This window comes from Danio aesculapii, chromosome 1 (assembly GCF_903798145.1).
Source record: "Danio aesculapii chromosome 1, fDanAes4.1, whole genome shotgun sequence".
NCBI classification, from domain to species: Eukaryota; Metazoa; Chordata; class Actinopteri; order Cypriniformes; family Danionidae; genus Danio; species Danio aesculapii.
In genome coordinates, this window is record NC_079435.1 from 59,020,290 (window position 1) to 59,032,789 (window position 12,500).

At 34.5% G+C, this 12,500-nt stretch overlaps 1 protein-coding gene across 1 annotated transcript in view; it reads right to left on the reverse strand.

The window, feature by feature from the left end:
* The window catches only part of LOC130221405 (glypican-6-like), a 96,860-nt gene that overhangs the window by 82,765 nt on the left and 1,595 nt on the right, over nucleotides 1-12,500 (reverse strand). The window contains exon 3 of the mRNA XM_056453884.1: nucleotides 2,697-2,843. Within this exon, the coding sequence (XP_056309859.1) occupies nucleotides 2,697-2,843 (147 nt within the window). The remainder of the gene's footprint in view (nucleotides 1-2,696; nucleotides 2,844-12,500) is intronic.

Here is a 12,500-nt window from a genome sequence, read left to right on the forward strand (position 1 = left end):
CAAAACTGAAATATGGCATAAAAAACAGTGACAATAAAGCAGTGTTTCCATCCAACGAGTCAAAGAGAACAAAATCATCACTTCCTGATTAACTGGTGCTAAATACCAACATTAAAAACAGAATTTGCTGCGGTAGGAGAAGCTTCGTCAATCTCTTCTTTATTTAATAAATGACTTGCGCCTCAGAAGACTAATGCCGACATACAATGAACGTGTGGTGACGTTTGAAGGCTTGAGATGTGGAGCACAGACGCAGTTGACTATTCTGGAGGTAAATAATAATATAACGCCACTAATACTGTTGTTTTACAATGTGCTCAGCCTGCTGGTTTGTCCATTCACACACATTTTCACCATCACACGATCTCTTATCACAAAATCACATGACTTTTTTAATGCCCATACTGGAATTTGTTCGGTAAAAGTGTTTCCATCGTAGTATATGCGCATCTTTTCCTATCAAATAAAACGTTTATCCTACTCAGTTATGCGCATTTTCAAAATTGAAGCGCATCTTGGCGTTTCCATCAACCCTTTTTTACGTGCATATCCAAAATACACACAGGTGGATGGAAACATAGCTATTGACTTGCCTAATTAGTCTAAATTAACCTAGTTAAAGGGCACATAGTTTACCTCTTTTTTATGATTTAATATTAATATTATGGTTCTTCTGAGTGTGCCAGTTTAGGTTCAGTTTAAAACACAATTCAGATTTTTTTATTATGATGTGTTAAAAAGTGTCATGTTGGGGGCGTGTCCACAGTTCGCTGATTTAGGGGTGTGTTGCTTCACATGTAAATTAGTTTCGGCTTCCTGCCCAACGTAACAAGGGGGCGGGGCCATGACCCACTCTGTGTTTGCAACACAAACAGGCAGATTGAATGGAGGAGGAGAGGATCACTATTCAGTCGTACATGTACGACTCGAACACAGACCAAGCAGAGAGTACAAAATCATTTGTGTCTTTGTACAGTTTTACAGCCAACTGTGTGCTAGTTTCAAGTGCCGAGCTTGTACACAGAAACTAATAACCACGCACACTGTATTAACTTTGACTGAGGCACCGGATGTGCCGCTCGAAGCCGCGACACGGTACACCAGACACTCTCTGTGGTGCACCAGAAACATGAAGTGTCCCGAATCGTCGCGCCACGCATTTTTGAACTCTAAACATAGGTTTCTGCAGCGGTCCGCGGCGCCCAGCCGTCGACTTGAGTGTACCCTGATAGAAACCTATGTTTAGAATTCTAAAACGCATGCTAGTTAAGATCACAGGGAGCTTCTGGGATCGTGAGAAATGCAAACGGCTGAAGTATAAGGTAGACTCGATGAGAAGTACACATGTTTGCAAACCTACCTAAAGATACAACCAATAATTCCGATTAGAGCTATAATGTGGAGAATATTGATCTTGTGTTGAGCCCAATGAGCCTTGCATCTAAAAATAGAGCTAGGGTGTTCCTTTAGTGATATTGCTTCGACTCACACTGAAAATGGCGGACGTGAATCAACAAACTGAGGATATGATGACGCGCCTGTCAATCAATATTGGTGGGTGGGGGGACCGCTCTCCTACATCAGTTAGCGGTCGATTTGAAAACCGCTCCAATTGGTCCACCGTTTTTTATGTTGTTAAATTGAAAAAAAAAGCACTGGGTGTGCTTATATCACCCCAATATGACGGTCTATACACCATACATGCACATATGTCTGTCCAAACAGCTTCAAAAAGTAGATTTTTTACCATAGGTGCCCTTTAAGCCTTTAAATGTCACTTTAAGCTGAATACTAGTAACTTCAAATATTATGTACTGCCATAGCGCCCTGAAAAACCAAAGCATCTCAGTGGCACTGGATGTGACGCACTCTTCCGACTCTCTCCTTTTCCTCCACAGACTATTACTCCGGTTCTGGAGCATTCCCTGACTCCGGTAAGACCGAACTGTTGTTTATTTGGGCGAACGGGGCAGGTGTGTTTTTTGCCGCTACGAATACAAGCACCAACACAGGCCTGCAACGGGGTTTATTTAATTCACTATTCATTTTATACGGACAATGTTTAAGCTTTACTAAATGAACTGTTGATTTTTGATGTTTGAGTTTTGAAAAAAAGGAAAAGGAAAAGCTTTGTTTTGAGTCAAAACTTTATTTCTTTTGTTTGTATACCTTTGTTAGTTTAATTGTATTTAAGTACATTTGGAAAGGTAATTTTGAACCAGATTTGTGTTTATTATTTATATTAATTGGTATCATGTTATGGGTGACTTCTTGGGATGAAAATACAATTTAGAGTGATCTAATTATTAATAAACCAGGGCCCTTCCCATAAAATAGGAAGAGGGCGCTACAATGGCAAAGATAAAATAAATCAGTTATTAGAAATGAGTTAAAACTATATTAAACATATTAAATTAAACATACATATTAAACATACATATTAAAACTAATATGCTTAAAAACGTCTTTCCATTAAACAGAAATTGGGGAAAAATAAACAGAAGGGCTAATAATTCGGGCTTCAACTGTATTTTAACCCTCCAAAAAAAACGTGTTTCTGCATCACCACCAAAATGCTACCCAGTGACTTCTGCATTCTCCTGGGTCTGAAATCTAAAGGTCATCCTTGCCCACTCATGCCTGCCCACGCTGCTGCCTGCCCGCCCGCCCGCTCTGCCCTCATGCCACCCACTCACCAGTCTGTCCAGGCTGGTGCCCGCTGCCGTAGTGGGTCGTTCTTCTGGGTTGTTGAAAGGTTTGAAGCGGCTGTTGAACACATCCGAGATCCCGCGGGCAGATCGGCCTACACCGGCTGCTTTGGGATGACCACATCCTTGAAACACCTAGAATTACCAAGCAGGAATGAATCAGTGTGGTTTGGGGATACAAAACAGAAGCTATTTTAAAAAAGGGTGAACATGAAGAAGGAATGCAATGGAGCGTTTTTGAAGCACACTGGGGTATTTTGCATTGGTCAGAAGATCATGGCATGAATTTGAATACTTATAATTACCAAGCAGGAATGAATCAGTGTGGTTTGGGGATAACAAAAAATAAAAGTAAATAAAAACCAGAAGCTCTTAAAAAATTGGAAATGAATGCAATGATGGGCTGCATGGAGCATTTTGAATCAGATATTTTGCATTGATCAGAAGATCATGGCAAGAGAATAATTACATATTACTATAATAAATCAGAGTGGGTTTTGGGATAAAAAAAAATGGTAACACTTTAAGATAATGGTCCATTAGTTAATGTTAGTGAACATGAACAACCTATCAGTAATACATGCATTATGGTATTTATTTGTGTTTGTTAATGTTAACAAGCACAACTATGGATTTGAATAATTCATTTTGCAATTAATGTAATGTTAATAATGTGTTAATGATGAACTATAATTAATAAATGCATTATAATATTATTCATGCTTAGTTAATGTTAGTACATACTTGAACTAACATTAACTAATGGACTTATTCTAAAGTGTTACTAAAAATCCGATTTTGGTTAATTAGGCAACAACAGTGGTTTGTTCTGTAGCAAGTTGCAAAAATAAAATAAAATAAAATAAAATAAAATAAAGTAAAGTAAAGTAAAGTAAAGTAAAGTAAAGTAAAGTAAAGTAAAGTAAAGTAAAGTAAAGTAAAGTAAAGTAAAATACAATAAAATAAAATAAAACAAAACAAAACAAAACAAAACAAAACAAAACAAAACAAAACAAAACAAAACAAAACAAAACAAAACAAAACAAAACAAAACAAAACAAAATAAGATAAAATAAAATAATTAATTGATTAAAAAACAACTAAAATAAAAACAAAATAAAATAATTATTAAATAAAATATGTTTTTAAATAAAAAAATAAATAATAACATTATATATATAATAAAATAGATAAAATAAAATGTAAAAATAAAATTAATTTTTTTTTTAAATTAAATAACAAATAAATGTAAAAAATTCACATAAAAAATAATAAAAAATAAATTAAAATAAAATAAAATAAAATGGACTAAATGAATGAAAGACTAAATAAATAAATAAATAAATAAATAAATATTATTTAATTAAAAAATGTAATATATATATATTTAATTATTTATTTATTAATAGGGGCTTTGTTAAACAACATTTGGAAAATAATTGAAAAAGTAAAAGAAAAGCATCAAATCACAGGAGGCTAATCAATTTCTAATATTTATATATTCATTGTTTTCCAGAATAAAAATATAACAGGAAATGCTGCGAAAAATGTCCTTGCTGCATTAAAAAGCATTTTCACTGGAAGGCTGATAATTTTGTCTTCAACTCTATGTTGCATCTACAGTCCTTAATGTATCATGCTTTCCTGTAGCTCAAACAGTATGAACACATCCTTGACATGCCTATAATTACCAAGCGGGTGAAACAGTGTGATTTGGTGGGCATAAAAACAGCTATTTATAAAAAATAGTGAAAATGAAAAATGAAATGAAATGTGATGACAGGCTGCACGGTGTCGGAGAGGCACATTTTTGAAGGAAAAAGTAGATAATAGCAAGAGCTTGAATATCAGGCATGGGATGTAGACAGTTTGGGATAAAATCTTCTAGATGCATCAATGTTTAATGTATTTTCTTGTGCACTTTTAGAGGCAAAATGACTGAAACACACACAATTAATAATGCAAAAATGTAAATCTTGCATTTTAAGGCATTCCTGGAGTTGCATGTCATGGTACAGTATTTTTATTGTTTATTAATTATTATTTACAAGCATTTGGCAAATGGAGAAATGCTCATTTGTTCAGCCTGCTATATATTTAAATATAAAATACTTATTTGACAGGAATCTCAATATGAAATATTCTCTATGTGTATATCTACAAATCCAGTGAAAGCTATGCATACTGTAGTAGCATACAATAGAATACGATTCATTATGCAATACACATATTTATTGCATCCTCAATTCTTAATGCAGCAGTCATTACTGTAGCTCAAACAATAGGTTGTTGGTTCAACACCAGGAGCATGCATGATACTGATAAAGTGTGAGACCTAAATGCAATGCAAATCACTTTGGATGAAAGCCTCTGCATAAATGTTTCAGTTCACGTCCATATATTAAGATCACAGTATATATTTTAAGCACTAATTTGATTCTAAATGCATAAAGCATACCAGCAACTCCAATTATGCTGCATCACAACTACAATTCATGATGCAATACGTCATATTCTTATAATATATACAATTAAAGTCAGAATTATTAGCCCCCTTTGAATTTGTTTTTCCTTTTTAAATATTTCCCAAATGATGTTTAACAGAGCAAGGAAATTTTCACAGTATGTCTGATAATATTTTTTCTTCTGGAGAAAGTCTTAATTGTTTTATTTCGGCTAAAATAAAAGCAGTTTTAATTTTTTTTTAAAACCATTTTAAGGTCAATATTATTAGCCCCTTTAGGCTTAATTTTTTTCGATAGTCTACAGAACAAACCATAGTTATACATAACCTTCCTAATTACCCTAACCTGCCTAGTTACCCTAATTAACCTAGTTAAGCCTTTAAATGTCACTTTAAGCTGTCTTGAAAAATATCTAGTCAAATATTATTTACTGTCATCATGGCAAAGATAAAATAAATCAGTTATTAGAAATGAGTTATTAAAACTATTATGATTAGAAATGTGTTGAAAAAACTTCTTTCCATCAAACAGAAATTGGGGCAAAAAATAAACAGGGGGGCTAATAATTCTTACTTCAACTGTACATATATAATGCAACACACAATCCTGTAGCTCATAGAGTAAAGTATGCCATGGGTTTGATTCCCAGAAATTCATAAGTTGATGTGAATGCAATGCATGACATTTTTAATATTAAACATTGACATATTAAACATGACATTATTAATATTTAAGTTTCTTTGCACATTTAAAGTCGAGCTGTTTCACACACTATGTGCTGGGCTTCTAAAAGTTGAAACATGCTTTCTGCATGGTTGCATTTGAAATGTGCCACAATCACAATTCATAATGCAATACGTGAACATGTTGCAGTCTTAATTTTTAATGCAACAGGCATTCTAGTCGCTGAGTTTGATTCCAGAAGAATGCATGAACTGATAAAGCATTACATGTTGGATTGAAGTCGCTGTCAAATGCAGACATGTTTGCTCGGTGTGCACATGTTGAAAAACAAATTGCAGTTGAGGGCAAAATAATAAGCCCTCTTGTGCAATATTTATTCTTTTTCAAATATCTCTCAAGTGATATTTAATGGATTAAGGAATTTTTCACAGTATTTCCTAATTTTTTTTCTTCTGGAGAAAGTCTTAATTGTTTTATTCCGGCTAGAATAAAAGCAGTTCTTAATTTTTTTTTTTTACATTTTAAGGTCAATATTATTAGCCCCCTTAAGATATATTGGTTTGCAATTGTCTACAGAACAAACCATCATTATACAATCCCTAATTACCCTAATTAACCTAGTTAAGCCTTTAAATGTCACTTTAAGCTGAATACTAGTATTTAGAAAAATATCTAGTCAAATATTATTTACTGTCATCATGGCAAAGATCAAATAAATTAGAATTAGTTATTAGAAACGAGTTATTAAAACTATTATGATTAGAAATGAGTTGAACAAAATCTCTCCATTAAACAAAAATCTATTTTAATAAAAAAAAGAATAAAAATTTAACAGGAGGACTAATAATTCTGACTTCAGCTGTATACTACAAATACATGGACACTGGAGCATTTTAAAGTCGTGAAGATCAGCCGGTCTGTTTATAAGGCTCCAGTGTTCCTGTATCTGTGGTTACACTCAGTAAACAGCGGCGAGCTGTCAACATTTGTCTCATGAAAATCAAGGAAACTTGGGGGGGTGGGGGGGGTGTGTCTAAATAACACAGTTGAGAACTGGGTTAGTAACTGTAGTGTGGTGTTAGTAACTGTACTGTGGACCGGGTTATGGGTGGCCGATGCAATCGGATATTATACCAAAGTTGGCGGCCTGGGGGTGTTACAGACTGTACCAAAAAGCTGAGGACTGGGAAGGGATGGCGGGTCAGGGGTGGGGGGTGAAATTATGGGAATGTTCCAGGAGAAATAACAAAACTGGAGGGTGGTGGGAGATGGGTCTGAAATACGGGAGACTCCCAGGAAAAGAACGCTTGTTTAAGAACGCACTCAGTAGCGCTTAAATGTTGGTGGGAAGTGGATGTTTATATATACACAGTATATATTATTGTACAATTTGTTTTTCTTTTTTTTCTGGAGAAAGTCGTATCTGTTTTATTTTGGCTAGAATAAAAAGCAGTTTTTAAAAACCATTTTGAAGTCAAAATTATTAGCCCCTTTATATTTTTTTACGATAGTCTATAGAACAAACCATCATTATAACTTGCTTAATTATCCTAACCTGCCTATATAACCTAATTAATTTAGTTAAGCCACTGATTGTCACTTTAAGCTGTATAGAAGTGTCTTGAAAAATATCTAGTAATAAATCAGTTATTAGAAATAAGTTGTTAAAACTATTACGTTTAGAAATGTGTTGAAAAAAATCTCCCGTTAAACAAAAATTGACTTCAACTATATATATATATGAAAGGCAAAGCTGTCTGCTTTTTATAAAGAGGAGGAGCTACTACATGACACACCCTGTCTATATGTTTTAATTGAGATTGTCAAATGTCAAATGAAACAATATTTCAAAACACTCTAAACACTCATTTCAAAGCACTGTTGGACCTTTAAGCCTAACAATGTGCTGAATGAAATTTTGATTTCATGCAGATTTTAATAGTCTGGTACAGGGGTGCCCAGGGGCGTCGCTAGACCCAATTCACTGGGGCACGTGCCCCAGTAAAAATCTCCAGTGCCCCAGTAAATGCATTGAGATATGATTTACTTCATATGCAAGTGTATTTATTACGAGTGGTAATTCCGAAATAAAGACGTTATTCTCTATGTGCAACCGAACCAACGCTGGTGAAAGCAATGTGTTTAACCAAAAAGCAAACTGAAGCATCTCCGCGTGTGCGCAGAGAACCCGCGCGCCTCTCCCACGCGCTGTTCTCGCACGCGCTGCTCTTCTGCTGGTGCGAGTCCCAGTTGTTAACATGCGCGCCAAAAAAGCAGGCTACCTGCTTGTTACGCGCCGCTCATGCGTTGTAAAACCGGCGTAACAGCCTTTTTTGTTTTGCAAGTGGACAAAACTAAAGTTTAAACAATATGACTGTGATCTTACTAAGCGTGCCTCCTGATAGATTTATTTTGTATGAAGCAAAAAGGAGGGATGACGAGTCAGAGAGGTAAGACTTAACAAACCTAATTATCTGCCATGTTTCAAGTCTACAACAGATAATCCTATAACACGTCTTTTTTTTTTTGTATTTTATTGAATTGTCTATAGAATTTCATTAAAATGAAATTAATATTTATGCAAAAGTAATTTCTTAAATGATCTTAGCATATCACTCCAGTTGTGTCTTAACATTGTTTTCCAGTTACATTTAAGATTATTTAGAAGAATAATTGTATAATAATAAGAATACTTTTATTTATAATAAATATTATATGATATTATATATGATATTTTATATATATATATATATATATATATATATATATATATATATATATATATATATATATATATATATATATATATATATATATATATATATATATATATATATATATACGCCCCTGGGGGTGCCCAAACTTTTTCTTATGAAGGGCCAAAAACCAAACTTGACTGAGGGTGGTGAGTCGAAGCTTAAGATACTGTATTACATTATTTGCCATGGTAACTTCTTAATTTAATAATATTTGAAAATAAATAAGAACTGTATTTATAACAATGACTTTTTTCACAATATTGTTCTTATAATAGAATAAAATCATAAGCAATCTCATTTATAACACAACAGAGTTCCATGCTTTTTTATTTTACAAAAATAATCATTTTTCACTTCATAGTGAAATAAATGTGTTCTATAAGTGTGGTTTTAGCAGCGTGTCACACACATATACAGTATATGTCAACATCTAAAAATGTGCCTAAGGGTTTCAAGACTCTTTAAAAAATTCAATTAATTCACAACATTTAATTAAAACATTTAATTTCACTTTGCTTTTTTGCAGTTCATCAATTTAACAAACAAACATAAGGTTATGTTAAATAAGTGACAATCTCTGATTATTCTCCCTTTAGTCTTAGATGGGATGGTGGGCCAAATCAAAGATTAACATGGGCCAACTTTGTCCTGCAGGCCCTAGTTTGGGCATCACTGGTCTACTATAATTAATAATCACATTTTTTAACTGAATTTCATTAGTTGAATCAAATGCAAATATTTTTTAAATGCATGGCCTGCTTGGAATAGCATGACGCATGTTCTGCATTGAAAAATGCATCTGTCATTCATTCATTCATTTATTTTCATGTCTCTATTTCACAGGTCTCCACAGTGGAATGAACCACCAACTATTACAGCATGTGTTTTATACAGCGGATGCCCTTCCAGCCACAACTCAGTACTGGGAAACACCAATTCACACACACACACACACTCATACACTACAGCCAATTTAGTTTACTCAACTCCACTATAACGCATTTGTTTGGGAAACCGGAGCACCCAGAGGAAACCCACGTCAACAGGGGGAGAACATGCAAACTCCACAAAGAAATGCCAACTGGCACAGCCGGGACTCAAACCAGCAACCTTCTTGCTGTGAGGCGACAGTGCTATTGTTTCAAAGTAGCTTCACAAAAGGTGCACATTATTGCATTACAATCAAATTCGGAAATGTTAAGGTTATTAGTTACCATAACTTTATTAGTTACTATTAACTTAAATTAACTAGTAGCTAATAGTTATTATTTGAACATAGTTAACCTGCAGTTATATATTATATAGGTGATGTCTATGTGTACATGTTCAATGAAGTGTATTTGTCTCATAGATGCAATGAAGAGTGTGTGAGCTGGCAGAGCCGCAGCTGTTGAATGCCACGGCTGCTCTTTATGGCAGGATGATGTTGGACGATCCGTCACTATGATTACCATCCACAATCTCCGGCTGACATGAACACAGCGATTCTCAGGGCTGCTGTGCATTTTCAATCAGCTCCTGCTTTCCAGAAGCTTTTAATGTAACAGCAGACCTCAAGACAGCATTTCTGTCTTTCTTTCTTTCACATTGGTGTTTGTGGATCAAGAGGAGTTTAATTTTGCATCCCGGCCTCTGTGTGGAAGCCCATCAGGGAACCACGGCTAATTTCCCGGAATATGAAATTTCTCGTTGAAAGCTCCGGTACCTGCAGTGAGGCTTTGTAACATGTTTTATGGGCAACATGCATATTTCATCAACATTATGACCGAATGTCTGCAAAAGTGCTTCTAGTACACTGCTCGACTAGAGTATGTGTGTGTGATGTACACTTGAAGTCCGAATTATTATCCCTCCTGAATTATTAGCCCCCCTGTATATTTTTTTCCCTAATTCTGTTTCTGATTTGCTCAACACATTTCTAAACATAATAGTTTTAATAACTCATTTCGAATAACTGATATATTTCATCTATGCCATGATGACAGTAAATAATATTTTAGATATTTGTCAAGATACTAGTATTCAGCTTAAAGTGACATTCAAAGGCTTAACTAGGTTAATTAGGTTAAAGTCAGGGTAATTTGGCAAATCATTGTATAACTATGCTTGTTCTGTAAACTATCGAAAAAAAATGCTGAAAGGTTCAAGAAACCATCAAGTCCTTTTTTTGAGATTTGAACAGATTTGTGTGTTGAGCATCATTTAAGACATCATTAGCACCTGTCAGCTTTAATTGTGGAAAAAACTGTATAATTGTGAGCTTTTGTCAGCTAATATCATCCTCAGAGTTAAAATAATTTAGAGGCGGGATCAAAATCTGTGACGATTTTTTTTTTCTTTAATTTTCGAAAAAACTGGATAATTTTGAGCTTTTGTCAGCTAATATTATCTTCAGAGTTAAAATAATTTGGGGGCGGGATCAAAATCAAAATCGGTGACGTAGCGTGCATCCACTAGTGGAGTGATGACGTGTCAGTTTCTCCAGCCTGATCTCACGAGAAAACTTACGTATTTCACGTTTTGTCAGTTTAGTGGCTAATTTGTAGGAATTCGTACAAGTTCAGATGTACGAAATTGTACGATTTTAAAAAGGAGGCGTGGCACCCAACCCCACCCTTAAACCAAACCGTCATTGGGTAATTAGCAAATCGTACTAAATTGTGCGAATTAGATCATACTAGTTCATACAAATTAGCCACTAAATCAAAAAGTTACAAAGTGCCATGAGATTGTGTTGGTTTCTCATTATAATTTATAGATGAGTTTTCTTATCTTATAAGAAGACCCTGCTTCTTAAGAATTCATGACAGCACGTGCTTTCCGAAGGCAAGGCAGACCTGCCAAGCTGGGAGACCCAATGACTGGGTGAGGCCTCGTCCGCGCACGGCATGGGTGGTATGTGTTTGTTTCCATGATCCACAGGGTTTGTTGCATGTTTTTCCCTGCGATACTGTCAGAGCTAATACTGCAAAGCTGTTGGCTTGCAGCAAGCACTTTTGTTGGGAGAGCTGTACGAAAATTGGAGAATCCTGGAAAGTCTTTTATCAGTTGAGTTCGTTCCCATTCAGACACATCGCCTTTATCCATACTGCTATGTTTGCCTATATGTTTAAAATCCCCTAGATTACTGACAGGGTTAATGGCTGGAATAGACAGGACATTCAGACTCAGGACTTCAGGAGGAGAGAAGTCCTCCTCATTTATAGTGTTTACATAATTATCTTTATAATTATATAACAAATTGTGGTTATGGGCATTATGGTTTATGGACATTAAATTACTTACTGTTTATTTCTTTGCATTTTAACTTTATAAACTATAAACTCATGGGTCTCCTCATGGCTTGTGTATCATTTTGTGAGCCAACTGAGAGTTTGTTCACCTCTTTCTCGATCTGCTCTGCCGGCCACGCTCACTCCTCCCTCTGCTCTCAGCACTCCACACCCATCATAAAGCATTTTTTGAAAAATTTCTGAGGCAGATTTGAATTGAAAGTTTCTTTGCCCTTTAAGGGGGCTAATAATATTGACTTTGAAATGCTTTTAAAAAATAAAAACTGCTTTTATTTTAGTCAAAATAAAACAAAGAAGACTTTCTCCAGAAGAAAAAGTATTATAGGAAATAATAAAAATAAAAATAAAATAAAAATTTCTTACTCTGCGTTTGAGAATTATTTCTTGCTCATCATTTGAGAAATATTTGAAAAAGAAAAGAAAAAAAATCACAAGTAGGCGTTTGAGTTTTCAAAATATTTACTGTTGACTTAAAAAATTACAATTATTATTTTGATAGCGCACATTGTTATTCTTAAAATGAACAATTATTGTTCGAGTTAATTCACTGAAAATTTTAAAAAAGTGTGTTTTAGTAATCTTCAATCAAAG